Here is a 16,250-nt window from a genome sequence, read left to right as displayed (position 1 = left end):
CTTTCCCACTCCTCTAACCCTATTCTTTAAAACACTTCCAGTTAACCTTTCTTAGACCTGACACTGCTTTCATCACGTGACTTCCCTGCTCAAAAACTTTCCCATATGCAACTCAACTTCCATCTTAGTTATCTAGTGCTACTGTAACAGAAATACCACAAGTGGACGGCTTCAACAAAGTTTATTCTCTACGGTCTAGTAGGCTAGAAGTTCAAATTCGGGGCATTAGCTCCAGGGCAAGGCTTTCTCTTTGGGCTCTGGAGAAGGTCCTTGTCATCAATCTTCCCCTAGAGTAGGAGCTTCTCAGCGCAGGGACCCTGGGCCCAAAGGATGCACTCTTCTCCTGGCACTACTTTCTTGATGGTATGAGGTCCCCATCCCAAGTTTCAGGATCCCATTTCTTCCCAGTCAATACCCTCACTTTAACTTCAGACACCTCTCGAGGTTGTCAATTGAGTTGGTGTTGTAATTCAGCCGCTCTTACAATAAGACTCTGGGTTTGGTTTTCGGCAATATCAGCTCTGTTACTGCAAGAAATAAGGCTTTCTTTCAGGGCACAAGTGGAAACCTTGAGGTCATTTATGCAGCACTTGAGCTTTGACTCTGAAGCCCTGAGCTCATCCCTTTTTTTCACCAGTTTGTCTAGCGAAAGTAGGTGCAACCAACCAGTTTCATTATACTTCTCATTATGATAGAATTGTCGACAGGTTATCATACATGCAATCAGCCAGAGTCTAGTTTTTCACGAATACCTGATCTACTGGTGATGATATTTTGTGTATTTCTATTGCCACCTCACCCCATGGATTAGCAGTGTCCTCTTTACTGCTGGAAGCAGAGTCATCAACATCTTTAAGACTAACCAGACTTGAGAACCAATTTAGAAAACTCATCCTTACAATTTTGTTTCTCTAGAACTACTCTTGGTACCAAATGTCTTAGGTCAGGTCTTCTACAGGAGCAAAACTAGTAAAGTGTATAAATACACACAGAGAGAGATTTAGATCAAGGAACTGGCTCATGCAGTTGTAGAGGCTGGAACATCCCAAGCCTGTGAGGCAGGACAGAGCCTTCTACTGATTCACACAGCTGCAGGGGCTGATAAACCAAAGATTAGCAGGTCAGAGAGCAGGGGTTTTTTTGTTTTTTTTTATTTTTACTGTGCTCCAAGTGAAAGTCCACTAATCAAGTCAGTCTCCCACACAAAAACTTACACACACCTTGCTACATACTCCCAACCGCCCTCCCCCTAATGAGACAGGCTTCTCCCTCCCTCCACCCCCCCGACTTCGCCAGCCTCCAACCCCCTCTACCCTCCCACCTCCCCCCCAGGCAGGAGACGCCAACATAGTCTCAAGTATCCACCTGACCCAGGAAGCCCACCCCCCACCAGCACCCTCTCCAACCCACCGTCTAGTCCAATCCCTTTCCGAAGAGGCAGCCCTTGGAATGGTTCCCATCCTGGGCCAACAGAAGGCCTGGGGGCCACTGGGCCCCCCGCAGTCCCAGTCAGACCACCAAGTCTAGTCCCTTTACGAGAACCTGGGGTCCGCACCCCACTGCCCTCCTGCTCCCCTAGAAGCCCTCTGCCGTGTTCCCTGCCAGGGTAGCCATCGGTACCATCCAGCTCCCCTGGTCTCAGGCTGATGCAGAGAGCAGGATTCTTGCTCACAGGTTACAAAGATGACAAATCCTAAGATCAGCAGGCAAGACCACAGGTAAGTTGCTAGCTCAAGTCCCAGGAATTGGAGATCAGATGAACAGGAGCCAGCTGCAGGGCCCACAACATGCAAAAGCCCAAGAGCCTTGCCAGATTGTTCACTTCTATTCAATTCAGGCCACATGGCCAAGGACACTCCCTTTCAACTGATTGGCTACTCACAACAGATCCCATCGTGGAGGTGATCACATTATATCAAAGCTCACCATGGAAGTGATCACATCATCTGATTGCCAAACCACTGAGAATCATGGCCCAGCCAAGCTGACGCACGACCTTAACCATCACAACTCCCATGTAATTTTCAAGGCCACCATGATCTGATCTCACGCTATTTTCTCAAACTTATTTTCCACAACTCCTCAAAATATTAACAAACACACCTGTGCCAGATATATGACAAATGGGGTTTGCATTTATTCAATTAATCTTCACAATATTAACTGGAAGCCAAACGGGCAAACATTGTCCTTATGTTACAGACTAAGAGACTGTGACAGCCACAAGACCATACCAGTCAAAACTAGAATGAGAACCCAGATCTTTGGACTTGGCTTGTGCAAACTTCACTGTAACTGGGATGTGTGCCAGCCTCCTGTTCAGCTCAGCACACCCACATGGAGGGTCTATTTCCTGAAAGGCACTGTCAGTCAGAGTCAACTTGATGGCAATGGGTACAAACAACAAACAAGGCGTACAAACTGCAGTAAGGTCACTTATGAGTGCAATCTCAAAAGGGGGCTCAATAAGGGACCTGATACTTTATTTGGACATTAAGTTAGGTTTCTAAGCAGAGAAATCATTTGAAAGGGCAGTGAAGGTGTGATTTTTAAAGACCGTGGTGGCGAGGAGAGGACTCCTGGCAGAAGCAGAAGCAGGCACGCTGCAATGGCTCCAGCCCCTCAAGGCTCTCCATGCAGTATTCCCAGACTAGTCCAGTGCTGATCTCACTCCCCCTGAACCTCTCGTATTTTCATATGATAATTTAAAAGGATTCCTGCTCAGCTTATTGTCTTGTGAGTCACTCTTGTCTTCCCAACCAGGTTTTAAGCTCCTTAGAGGCAAGAATAAGGTACATTCTCTCCAAGAACACTGTAGGGAACTGACTGGGAAAAGTTCTGAATTCCCCAAAAAAGCTTCACATTTTCCCCTATGTTTTGATTAGAGACTCAAACTAAGGAAACCACTAAGTGACAGTAGCTTCTCCTCCTCTGTGCAGAGGTTGCTCTAGGGATGGTCTCTCTTCCTTCCACCAGGCTTAGGCCTTCCTCATGGGATCAGAATGCACTGATGTATACACTGTGGGCAAACTGGAATTCTCCTACATTGCTGGCTGGGGGGAGTGTAACTTAGCACAACTTCTATGGAGGATACTGTGACACCAAATATCAAAATTTAAGATGAGCTATTCCTTGATCCAGCAATCCCACTTCTAAGAACACATCCAACAGCTATACTGGCCCATTTTCAGCACAGTGAAACATAGGAAGGAGCCCTGGTAGTACAGTGGTTGAAGTGCTTGGCTGCTAACCAAAATGTCCGCATTTTGAACCCACCAGCTGCTCCGTGGGAGAAGGATGTGGCAGTCTGCTTCCATAAAGATTTACAGCCCTGAAAACCCTATAGAGTCAGAATCGACTCGATGGCAATGGGTTTTGTTTTTTTTTTAAAACACAGGAACAGCACTGTCATCCGTCAGCATGGGTTAAATCACGACGCATCCATACAGGCTAACTGGGAAAACAAGAACAGAATGCAGTGTCCCCGAGTATATGCTCACAGTATCTCTGGAAAGCCTCGCAAGGAAATAGTGAGAGTGGTGACCTCGGGGGAGGAAAATGGGTGGGAGATTGACTTTTCACCTTTAAATTTCAAACCATGTGCATATGTAATTTCTTTTTAAGAATCATGCCACAATAACTGTTTAAAGAAGTCTTCATCGTTGCGGTAAAGAAACTGCCTTTAAAAAACCCAGGAGTATAACGACTTTAGACCGTTCCTTTGAAAACAGAAATCATCTCCACCATCTTGTTAGGTCTTCTTTCCAAGGCCGGGTCGGTCTTTGGCACTCTATCATTGGCTAATGTTTTTGAATTAATGAAATTTACTTCCTCAAACAAGAGGAATTTTAAAACCATGATAAAGGTGGGAGAAAAGCAGCATGGCTGAGAACTGCTTTTGCCGCAACTATCCACTCTCCTTGTGTGATGAGGCTGTGAAATGGCACCCTCCCCTTCCAGTCCGAGACAGAGAGGATTCTGTACACAAAAAACAGTGTACAGAAACTACAAGGACTTTAAAATAAGGAGTTTCTGAAGCAGTTTATTACTAGTAGCTGAAAATCATTAGCTTGGTCACAAATACAAGAGCTACCACCTCAGAGGGGTACAGCAGTTACTCAGGAAAAGATAAGGTAATGAGGAAGGCAGGACAGTTGACAAGGACTTATAAGAATACCTCAGCACCAGGGAGGCAGGTGGGTGCTGGGTGGAGAGCATCATCTGAAGTAGATGCTTCCCCTCTTGGCAATCAAGTTACCTACAGAGATGCCAGCTGAATCCATCTTTAGCTGGACTTAACAATTCATTCATTCATGCAACAAATGTTTACTGAGCAGCCTACTATGCGTGGGCCCATGTTAAACTGTCTCCAGCAAAATCCATCCATGAGATTAAAGTTGTAGTTATGACCTTTGCCCATCACCAATGACAGGTCCTTCCTCTTACTACAAACCCCAAGTCAAGCTGGGCCTCTCAAGTTGAAGGTCAACAGTTCTATAGAAAAAGTACAGAAATTATCTGTAGACAGAAAATGGGACCAGACCACATGTGCCAGTAAATGTCTGATGATCCGGAGAACTGAATGTAGCCAGCCCACATGCTAACATAAAAATCCAAGCAAACCTACTCAAGATGAGTCCCACTCAAACATTACTTATAGAAGTTTCTCATGTTATTTACAGTGTCAAAGTAAATTTACTTTATAAGCAGCAGGGAATTCTTTATTTAATAGCATCCTAACATGAAAGTTCACGTAACTGCTTTTTTCAAGCCATAATACTGAGCTTTATGACAACCCAGAAATAGGAACTAAGAGAAGGCAAACACAATGCCTTAGAGATTAAGAAACATTTACACAGTTCAGCTGTTAAAAAATAGTTCAACATTCATCTAGTGAACACAGTTTGGATGTCAGTCTACGTGGTATACAAGTCCTTCAGGGAGGTGAGAGACCTTTCAGCTGTTCTTCATGTGTCTCCGAACGCTGCTCCTGCAGAACTTGCTGAGGCTGGTTTTCTTCCAGCTGAGTCTGGGGTTTGAGGCTTGTGTGTTCATATTTCCAGGAAACCTGAGTACTACCTTCCTGTTGCTTAAAAAGAAGATATAAGTACGTCACACAAATGTTACCATTTCACTCAATTAACTGGCTAAAGCCATGTGATTATGCCTATTCTGTCACTGAGTTAAAAAATTAACTTTAATATCTCAGGTCAAATCGTATTATAACAAATAACAAACATGACAATAATCTCTGCAGAACCACAATTTCAAAAGCCCTAATGACACTCACTTGTTCCACACAGCAGTCCTTACCACAAAATTCCTGTATATTCCTTAAAATTCACCCCACCAGTATTCGACTTGGAGTTTAAGAACACGAGCCAAGGTTGGGGAAAGAAAGCCAAGCCTTCCTTTAACCTCTGACAGACAACTAGTCCTAATAACAATTTTAATGATACTCACTGTCTTCGCCTTTCCTCGTCGTCTTAAAATGACTCCTTCTGCCAGTAAAGCCTTCCCTGCTTCCACAAATAACTTCTCTTCATCTGTCTCTCCAAGTTCCTGCAGCTCAATATACTTCTCCACAAACCTGGAATTCCAAGAATCACATCTTAGCTCTGTATCTTTAGAGTTGCCAGGTAATGCTACTACACCGTTACCAGCATTTCCTTAACGGATCTTCCTACATTATTGTCGTTGTGTGCCGTCAAGTTGATTCCGATTCATAGATATCTTTCTCCTCCAGTGGACTGTAACAAAACTCCTCAAACTGATTTTTTTTTTTTTTAAAGTAGTAACCGAGGGCTTGTAAAATCACTTACCGTTGACAGGTAGATTGGAAGTTTGGATTGAACAGGTCGAAAGGTTTTTGACCAGATCCATAGGCTGAATAAAATTTCCTAGAAAACACAAGCACCACAATATAAACCTCCACTTACAGGTCACGGCCAAGAACTGCACAAAGGGAACCACTGTGTGGCCCTGAGGAGTTAAGTACAGCACGCCCTACATATCCTAAGCCTGAGAGCTTTTCTTTTAGTAAAGAATGCACACGCACGGTAAACACATCAAATGGTACCAAACAGTGTCCATCTCTCCCTGCTCTGTACCCCAACCCCCCAGTTTCCCTCTCAAAAAGCAACCACTAACCAGTTTCTGTGTATCCGTCCAGCAACAGTCTAGGAATATACAAGCATGTATCATCTCTGTCCGTAGCCACATTTTTTAACCCAAAAGACAGTATTCTATACTGTTCCACATTTTGTCTTTTTAATATTTCTTAAGAGATCATTTGAAATCCGTACAAAGAGACTGTTTCCAGTCCACTGCTACTCTAGACAGTGCTGCAACAAATATCCTTGTCTACGCTTTTCGTGGAGCCCTGGTGGCACGGTGGTTAAGAGCTCGGCTGCTAATCCAAACTTCGGCAGTTCAAGTCCACCAGGCACTCCTTGGAAACTCTATGGGGCAGTTCTACTCTGTCCTATAGGGTCACTATGAGTCAGAATCGACTCAATGGCAATAGGTATGCTTTCTAGTGCAACTATGCAAGTAAGTCTGTGGAATACATTTCTAAAAGTGGTTTTATTGGATCAAAAGGTATGTGCACTTGTAACCTGCCTTTCCAAATTGCCAAACTGCTTTCCAAAGCAGGCGTACCAATTACACTCCCATCAGTACTATACTAGTGCCTATTTTCCCATAATCTCACCAACATTGTATTTTCCAACATTTTTTGATCTTTGCCAATTTGACAGATGAAAAATAACTCATTATAGTTTTAATGTGTATTGTCATTATGAAAGAGGATGAACATCTTTTCATGTTTAGAAACAAAATGAATTTCCTTTTCTGTGAACTATCTGAATGCTCATGTTTTTCATCCATTTTTCAATTTGGTTACCTTTTTCCTATTGATTTACAAGCAAATTTTACAGCAGTATAAATCGGAAATTGGTCCTTTATCATACATGTTGAAAAAAATTTTTTCCCTATTTGTTGGCTGTCTTTTAATTTTGCTTATGGTATTTTTTCATACAGAAAATTTGAATCTTTTCTTTTATGGCTTCTAGGTTTTATGTCATGCTTAGAAAGGCCTTTATCTCTCAGATTGTTTTTCAAATTCTCCCATGTTTTCTTCTAGTACTTTTAAGATTTCATGAGTTACACTTAGGTCTTGATCTATCTCTAATTTATTTTGGTAAAAGTTCTTAGAAATTTATTTTGGTAAAAGTCCTTAAAAATATCAAAAACACCCCCCAAAAAAGGTTCAAAGAACTTCATAAATACAAGGTGTTATCATTTTGGCATTAATAGCACCAATACGGAGACCTGGTGGTGCAGTGGTTAAGTGCTCAGCTGCTAACCAAAAGGTAGACATTTGAACCCACCAGCCACTCCATGGGGGAAAGATGTGACAGTCTGCTTCCGTACAGATTACAGCCTTGGAAATCCTACAGGGCAGTTCTACCCTAGCCCATAGGGTTACTATGAGTCAGAATCAGCTCAACAGCTGTGGTAATAGTACCAATAGTAATAATGAACCAGAAAGAAGCAGCAGTAAAATATCTCATTCTTCAATGACCTGTCACCTAGTTCCACTGTCATCCACATAGTAGAAGCACAAATGATTTTAACGTGTAAGTGAACCTCAAAAGCATATTGACCAAGAGCATGCAGAGGACCTGGGCAAAAAAGTGGTGAAAAAGTATTTAATGCCCCAAAGTAAAATTTCCAAGTGTAGCAAAAAGCCATGCATTGCTTAACGTCCACCATATTACTGTGAGAAAGTGGAAGTGGTTCTTATCAAGGGACAAGGAGGGCCTGGAGTTCTGCCTGCTGCTGTCCAGGCCCAGGTTGGTGGCTACATCCAGAGGGGGAACAAGGGTGCGTGCTGAGCTGGCAAAGCCCCAGGACTGGACCTTTAGACAAGGACCCGGGGCACTCAGGAAAGCATTAGACCCTTGGAGGCCCAAACAGCCCTGCAGGTCCAGCTCACTGAAGATGAGGTCTAGGAACATGGGGCAAGCTCAGTATAGTTCCCCAAGTATGAGCTGGTCCGAGGCACAAAAGTAGTGGCTCCCTCCTGGCTATGTCCAATTATGTCTGCTGGGTCCCATTTTCCAATTGGGTATTTGAACTTATGGGACCACGGATGTAAATGCAGTAGGATGCTGCCTAAACAGACATTATGTGGTACATGACTGTACTTGCCTTCTCTTACCCCAAAGGACGGTTGTGATGAAAAAAGATCCCTCAAATAAAAGGTGTCTGGACCTTAGTGGAGAATATGACTTTTTAAAATTCATTTTCTTGCATCAAGGAATAGCGGCAAGTATAAGGGATATGCATTAACTTCAAATAGGAACAATCTCTGGTCTTAATACTTAAAAGAAAAGGAACTGTACAAATTTCACATACTAACAAATAATTGGCATTAGTATTTGAGAGAAAGGGCTTTTCTAGTAAATTGTGAGTGAGTGATTTACCATTCACTTGGACCCCAGATACTTGGATCCACAGATACGTGAAAAGTGAGGCTAAATATGGCCACAGAAGTGTGGAAACCAATCCACTGTTCCAGAAGCTGTTTGAGGGGGCTTATAAAACTCTGGTGGCCATTCACCAAACAGTACCCATCCTGGCCCTCCATCCCTTCTCTCCCAGAAACTTTCTCTCATTTCTCCCTCTACTAGTCTCATGGTTCATCCGTTTACTAATTTCTTAATTCAAGAGACAATTAGCAGCTTTCATGCTACACACTGAGGTTACAAGGATGAATATGATAGTGCCTGATCTATGGGAGTGCTCCTAACAAAAATAATGGTTAATATTTACTGAAGACTTACTTTGTGCCAGGCACTGGAAACCTTTAGAGCCCATGAAATAAGTATCACTGTTGTAATTTACTGTGTGGAAACTGAAACTTACAGGGGTAAACTGCCCAATATCACACAGCTGGTAAGTAGCAGAACCTGACTTCAAACTATTACGCATGATTTGTACTTTCTCCTTTATTTCTAAATTTTCTACAATTATCATGTATAATTTTTACAATAAAAGAGAATATATATGCTAAATAACATACGCTAAAGAAACTAAAAAAAAGTGAGTACTTCCCCTCATATTCCTAGCGATAATTTTTAAATCCCTCGGACCTGTAAGCATGCTGTCTCCAGGTCCCATCCAATGGCTCCACAGAACATGTTCCTATCTCCAGTCCTGGAGAAGCAGTCTACATGGATCACGCATGAGCCTGGAGTCAGAGATGTGACCCCCGGGTCAGCCAACCTCCTGCACAACCGCTGGAGGTTTGTCAATCTCCCTGAGCCTCAGAGCCCCCTGGAGACAAAGCTACCTAGCCTGCAGGGTTAGCCTAAAGGGGATAATATTTGTAAAGGGCTTAGCACAGTGCCAGGCACAAAGCAGATGCTTAAAAACCGGCAACTATAATCGCAAGGACCTCTGTCAGTTGCAGGGCTACAGAATCCTCTTCACAGAACTTCTGTTTCTCTCATCATGGGGCTGAGCTACATGTTAAAACCTTCTCCACCAGGCAGGCCCTGACTCAACTCCTTATTTAGGTTACCAGAGTGCTAACTAAACCTTTCCTTCTGAAGCTCAGCTGCTTCCAGTCCACCCCGTGGGCTGTGTAAACTCACACTCTAATCCGGTCCTCGTGGTAGAAGATGTCCTGGATTTCAGCTTTGGCTTTGCCATACCGCAAACGGGCCCTCTGGAAGACCGGCTCCCTCAGCGGGGGAAAGGCCTTATATATGTCAAGCCAGAGAGGCTTTTCCTTCAACACCCCAGCCCGAATAAGGCCCCGAGTCCTCAAGGAAGGAAAAAGAACGACGGTCAGTCAGTTACAACACCAAAAGCTCAAAATCAGTCTAGCACAGCCTGAAACATCAGAGTGATCACCGAGTCCACAGCGGGGAGGAGAGCGGAGCAGGTGTGTTCCCCACCTACAGGGAAGGCATTTCCATATACTAAGCCAACCTAACAATGCTCCTGGTTAAGTCTTCCCATCTCCTCCTCATATGCGTCCCACCCCAACCCTGCCCTCCCATTCCGTCACGGAAAAAGCAAGGTCGGTCCAGCCAGGTCCATCAGCCTCCTCCTCCCTTCTTCCTGGAAGCCTCCACTCGGGGAAGGCGTGCAATGGTTAACGTGACTAATAAAAAATTCAAGGAGGAACGTCGTCAAGCACAATCATCCAGAGCTGGAAAGAGCACGAGAGAGGGCCTCACCTGGTTCACACACTCACACCCTGGAGAACGCCTCACTGTGCTCAGACCCACCCAAGAAAGAGCGTGACCCGCTGAGGACCCCCGGCTCGAGCACTCACCGCGAGAAGACGCTCCCCACGGTTTCCACGCGGCTCACTGCCATGACCTGCACACCTCGGACTGAACGCTACTAGCTGCTACCGGAACCGGAAGCGACAAGTAAAAGGGGCATAAGTTGCTGGCCGAGCCGGGGATCGCTTTGCTTACACTACAGCCCCTCGCAGAGCGCGGAGCCAGGCAGAAGCAAAAGATGGGTCGAACTGGCGCGCGCCTCTTGCTACTTGCCAGGTTCAGGTTAGGAGCAATCGATAGCCGAACCGAAAGAGAGGGAGCGAGCCAAAACACGGCAGGAGTAATAGAAGACCGATCTCGCGGGAGGGGTTAGTATGGTGGCTGCTTCACCCTTTCTAGCCTTAATGAACCAGCTCCTCTCGAAAAGCCGGGACGGTGCGAGGGAAAGATAATGGGGAGAGCGGGGGTGCAACGCAGCCCACGGGCCTGAGGGAGCCAAACAGGCTATGAAATTATGGCAGAGATTTGAGGGCACCACCTCCAGGCCTAGGCTGAGCCAGATCTTGGTCAGAGTCACAGACTACATAGAAGGAAACCGAGGCCCAGGGAGGGGCGGTCACTTGCCCGGGATCACTGTAGACTCCAGGCTTCCTCCCTTCTCCTCCTGCCGTTTAGCGCTCCCCTATTAAACCATTTAGCCCTGGGGATGCTGCTAACAACCGGGGTTCTCTCAGCGGGAAGTGTCGCTGGCTATCTTCTCCTTGGGGCTTGAAACGGGAACGTATCCGGAACAATTCACGAGAAGGAAACTCAGAAGTCTGCGGAAAGTAACCTCTTGATAATTGCTAAAATGTGAGCTGTGCAATCACCTTTGACGCAGTAATTGTACTTCGGGTAAAACACCCCAAAGAAAGGAGCCCAGGTGACGCAGTGGTTAAAGCGCTGGGCTGCGAACCGAAAGGTCAGCGGTTCCAACCCACCAGCCGCTCTGAAGAAGAAAGATGTGGCAGTCTGCTTCTGTAAAGATTACAGCCTTGGAAACCCTAAGTGGCAGTTCTACGCTCTTATAGGGTCGCTATGAGTCGGAATCGACTAGAGGGCAGTAGGATGGGAATGAATGAGGATATTTGTGCAAGGATCTTCCTTGCAGCATTGTTTGTAGTGACGGAAAAAAAAATGTCTTTAATGGGAAATAGCATGAAAATTATAGTTCGTATATTACCTGGAATCCTATGCAGCTATTAAAGGACTTACCGTTAAATGAAAAAGGCTACGGAGAAGCACCTTTAGTGGGATCTGGATCTGTTTAAAGAAAAAAAGAAAAAACTTCATGTATTTATGTTTGTATGAAGGTAGAAAACAGTGCAGAAGGACCCAAGGCTGTGAACATTGGTTATCTGAGAGTGAAACTGCAGAAGGGCAAAGGAGAAGAGATTTTTTTCCCCTTTTATATAGCCTTATGTAAAGAGCTTGAATTCATATTTGAACTTTTTAATCCAGTGAAATGTTTTAATCACGGAAGAAAGAGCCCCAAACCATCCCAGACTCCTCCCACTCTACCAGAGGCTGAGCCAGGGAAGGAAGGGACTGTTTGAAGAGCACTTACTGTTTGTTTGCTTTGTCTTACTGAATCCACACCCCTACCGGCTATTATTATCCTCAGTACAGGTGAGAAAGCAAGGTCACGGGGGTTAAGTAACTCTCTGATTAGTAACTGATAGAGGTGGTCTTCAAGCCCAGCCTGGGCCTTTTTAGGATGCCACAATGCCTCCTAGGTTGTGCCTAAAGCTAAAGATAGGTGGCTGAAGGGGGTTAGAAAACTTGCCTCATGGGCAGGGGATTGTGTGAAATGAGGCCCAGGGCTACAATGAGAGGTGGGTTTCACTGCTGTCTCAGGGCTCTCTGGAACAGAGAAGAGAGAGCACAGCTCTGGCTCGTGGGCCAAGTATGGAGACTCCAGTCTCCCAGTCTTGGGGAGGCCTAGAAGACTTTGCCCTCAGGAAAGTAAACACACTCTCAGCTAAATATACTGTTCCCAGGCCTCACCACAAGTTTCTAATTCTGTCCAAACCAGCCCTATCTGCCAGCCCAGACTACAGACACACTTCCTTTCTCCCACCCCAGCCTGGCCCAGTAGGCTACCACAGTTACTGCTGCAAAAGAACCAGAAGGACTTATTCCAAGTTAAAGCCCAAGCCCTCAATGAGGGAGGAATTGCAAGGCAGGAATTTTCTCTCTAGATAATCTCAGGCAAGTCCCTTCCTCTTCTGAGCCTTTGAAGTTTCCCCTTCCAGCCATCCCATCCAAGGCTTCAGTGAGCGGAGAGAGCCAAGTGGGGGGCCCATGGGGACTGTGGGAGCATGATCTGGTTGAGAACACTCTGAGCCTGCAACAGGAAGTGCACACCCAGGAGGCATTAGTTTTTAACCCCGGAGGAAGCTGTTGGGCAGCTGGGGGCAGCAGAATGGCCATTAGAGACTTTCTTCTTCACGAGAAGGGATCGAAGCCTCTCATGGCTGCAAGAGGCTGGGCACTCATGCCATCACTGCTCCCGGGAACCTGGCTTATTGCATTCAATTGTTCAGCTACTTGATGCAGTAGGCAATGTCCTCCCAACCTTACAGGTAAGGAATGGAGCTTGTAGAGTCTCCAAGGAGCCATGTTCCTTCCATCACACTGCTCCACCCCGTCTTAGTCCCACTGCATCATGTTGTAGATGTGCTCACTAACAGTGACGCCTTGGGCAAGTTACATAACTTCTCACACGCCGCAGTTTCCCCATTTGTTAAAATGTGAATGGCAGTGTCAACTACGTGGCTTGTTGTAAGAGTAAAAGTGATTGTTTCTGTAAAGCACTAACCGCAGTGCCTGGTCCATAGCTAGTGCTTTGTGTCCGACAGCTCTGAAGAGGCTGCCGTGGCATCACCACAAGCCCATGTCCTATGACCCCAATTGCTATCTGGGACTGCAGCATTTTGATGCTATTTCATAGATTGCCTTATTTTCTTATGAAATGATCCATTCATTCCACAAGCATTTATTAAGCACTTACCTGAGCTTGTGCTGGGCCCTGGAGAAGATGACCCTTCCATGGGGGAGACAGTGAGAAATACAGCTTTAGCTCTCAGTGGGATGATGCTAGTGTTGAATAGCTTCCAGTTGTCCATCCAGATCCACACCCCCCTCTGCCTTTCTTCACTCTGCCTGTGCCCAGGAGGCTGACCTCTATGGGCTGAACCCTCTGGTCCCCTTGCCCTCAGTTTCCAGTTGGGTTCCAGTTGGTACCACCAATGGGAGGCATTGGCAGGAAACTGGAAGGAAGGCGGAGAGGATGACTGGTATTTATTGCCCTGGCTCCCTCCCTGCACAGTCCAGGAACGTAAAGACACAGGTACTGTCCAGTGGCCTCTCCGTATAGCCCTCTCTCACCAGGTTCCAGTCACTGTTCCCTCCCTTGTCCCTTCAGGTCTAGACACAGTTAGCAAACTGTTCCCCTCTGTTACTAGCCATGAGGTCTAGGCCACCCCTGTGCTTCCCTGCACTCTGCTACATCTTTATAAATAGTGCTTTTATGTAAAGAGTGCATGGGAGTTTGTCAGACAGCAGAGGAAGGACATCCCCTATAATGGATTTGGTAAGTGAAGGCCCCCAGCATATTGGTGAAGTCCTTAATGCTGCCACTTACTTGTGGCAGAGAGCCAGGGTCAGGGAGCAATTTGCTTGTTGCTTAAAAAATGGAGGAAAGCAAATATATATATATATTTATATTTTATATATTTGCTTTGGATTGGAGGAAGAGGCATTAAAAATCTGCGTTACGTAGATGACACAACCTTGCTTTTTGAAAGTGAAGAGGACTTGAAGCACTTACTGATGAAGATCAAAGACTACAGCCTTCAGTATGGATTATACATCAACATAAAGAAAACAAAAGTCCTCACAATTGGACCAATAAGCAACATCATGATAAATGGAGAAAAGATTGAAGTTGTCAAGGATTTCATTTTACTTGGATCCACAATGAATGCCCATGGAAGCAGCAGTCAAGAAATCAGATGACTCATTGCTTGGGCAAATCTGCAAAAGAACTCTTTCAAGTGTTAAAAAGCAAAAATGTCACTGTAAGGACTAAGGTGCACCTGACCCAAGCCAAGGTGTTTTCAGTTGCCTCATATGCATGCGAAAGCTGGACAATGAATAAGGAAGATTAAAGAAGAATTGGCACCTTTGAGTTAAGGTGTTGGCAAAGTGTTGAATATACCATAGACTGCCAAAAGAAGGAACAAATCTGTCTTGGAGGAAGTACGGCCAAAATGCTCCTTAAAAGCAAAGATGGCAAGACTTTGTCTCACATACTTTGGACTTATTATCAGGAGGGACCAGGCCCTGGAGAAGGACATCATGCTTGGTAAAGTAGAGGGTCAGCAAAAAAGAGGAAGATCCTCAACAAGGTGGATTGACACAGTGGCTGCAACAGTGGGCTCAAGCATAATAACAATCATGACCAGGAGGTCTTTTGTTCTGTTGTACATAGGGTCCCTATGAGTCAGAAATGACTCAACGGCACTTAACAATAATAACATCATATTAGTTTTTCTTTCTTATATATTATGATTGTATATTAAGAAAACAAAACAAAAAACTCATTGCCATTGACTTAAGGGGACTTCTAAGTCAATTGGCAAAATAAATTCTATTATGAAAACATTCTGCATCACACTTTGAAGTGTGGCGTCAGGGGTCTTAAATGCTAACAAGCAGCCATCTAAGATGCATCCATTGGCCTCAACCCACGTGGATCAAAGGAGAATGAAGAACACCAAGGTCACATGATAACTATGAGCCCAAGAGACAGAAAGGGCCACATGAACTAGAGACTTACATCATCCTGAGACCAGAAGAACTAGGTGGTGCCTGGCCACAACTGCCCTGACAGGGAGCACAACAGAGAACGCCTGAGGGAGCAGGAGAACAGTGGGATGCAGACCCCAAATTCTCATAAAAAGACCAGACTTAATGGTCTGGCTGAGACTAGAAGAATCCCGGTGGTCAAGGTCCCCAAACCTTCTGTTGGCCCAGGATAGGAACCATTCCCAAGGACAACTCATCAGACATGGAACGGACTGGACAATGGGTTGGAGAGAGATGCCGATGAAGAGGGAGCTACTTGTATCAGGTGGACACTTGAGACTGTGTTGGCATCTCCAGTCTGGAGGGGAGATAGGAGGGTAGAGAGGGTTAAAAACTGGCAAAACGGACATGAAAGGAGAGACTGGAAGGAGGGAGCGGGCTGACTCATTAGGGGGAGAGTAAATGGGAGTATGTAGTAAGGTGTATGTAAGTTTATATGTGAGAGACTGACTTGATTTGTAAACTTTCACTTAAAGCACAATAAAAATTATTAAAAAAAAAAAAAAAACTCATTGCCATTGAGTCGCTTCTGACTCATAGTGACCATATAGGACAGAGTAGAACTGCACCATAGGGTTTCCAAGGAGCGGCTGGTGGATTCCAACTGTCAACCTCTTGGTTAGTAGCTGAGCTCTTAACCGCTGTGCCGCCAGGGCTCTGTGATTTTATATATATAATTTAAACAGTACAAGCATTGTGGGCCTGCTGCTTGTGAGGACAAGGAGGTTGAAGGGCATGGAGAGAGAAGATGAGAAACCAGGAGGCAGAAGTGCCTTCTCTCACCTCCATGCTGCTGCTCTTGCTGCTGCCCACCCCCCACCCCCCCACCTAGAGGGCCCACACCATCTCTTCCTTTCAAAGGTCAGTTCTGAAGGCATGGGCAGGGGTGCAGCACACACTCAGCCAGACCAGGTGAGAGCCCCCGGGATGTTCTCCCTTCCTCCCTCCCAAAGCTTATCTCTTTCCCAAGTGGTGGCATCCTCAAACCTCTGTTTACTTGTCTGAGAATGTCTAACTGGGCTTCTTTGAGAGCAG

The 16,250-nt window shown here is 45.4% G+C and overlaps 1 protein-coding gene across 1 annotated transcript; it reads right to left on the bottom strand.

The window, feature by feature from the left end:
• Positions 1–2,115: 2,115 nt before the first annotated feature.
• MRPS23 (mitochondrial ribosomal protein S23) lies at positions 2,116–10,481 on the bottom strand. The gene is made up of 5 exons (XM_049860583.1): positions 10,352–10,481; positions 9,663–9,833; positions 5,823–5,900; positions 5,464–5,590; positions 2,116–5,089 (listed from the first exon to the last, which is right to left on the bottom strand). The coding sequence occupies exons 1-5, from the start codon at positions 10,393–10,395 to the stop codon at positions 4,937–4,939; spliced, it is 573 nt and encodes a 190-aa protein (XP_049716540.1). The 5' UTR covers positions 10,396–10,481; the 3' UTR covers positions 2,116–4,936.
• Between the last annotated feature and the right edge of the window lie 5,769 nt (positions 10,482–16,250).

This window comes from Elephas maximus, chromosome 19 (genome assembly GCF_024166365.1).
Source record: "Elephas maximus indicus isolate mEleMax1 chromosome 19, mEleMax1 primary haplotype, whole genome shotgun sequence".
In the NCBI taxonomy this organism is placed as follows: domain Eukaryota; kingdom Metazoa; phylum Chordata; class Mammalia; order Proboscidea; family Elephantidae; genus Elephas; species Elephas maximus.
Note: the sequence above shows the minus strand (reverse complement) of the source record. Positions and strands in the feature narration are given on the sequence as shown.

Excerpts from the sequence above, each read along its gene's own strand:
- MRPS23 (XM_049860583.1), bottom strand. The coding sequence starts at position 10,395 with ATGGCAGTGAGCCGCGTGGAAACCGTGGGGAGCGTCTTCTCGCG. Across the intron at positions 5,901-9,662 it reads CACGAGGACCGGATTAGAGT|GAAATTTTATTCAGCCTATG; the intron begins GTGAGTTTACAC and ends TGTGTTTTCTAG. Across the intron at positions 5,591-5,822 it reads TTCCAATCTACCTGTCAACG|GTTTGTGGAGAAGTATATTG; the intron begins GTAAGTGATTTT and ends TTGGAATTCCAG.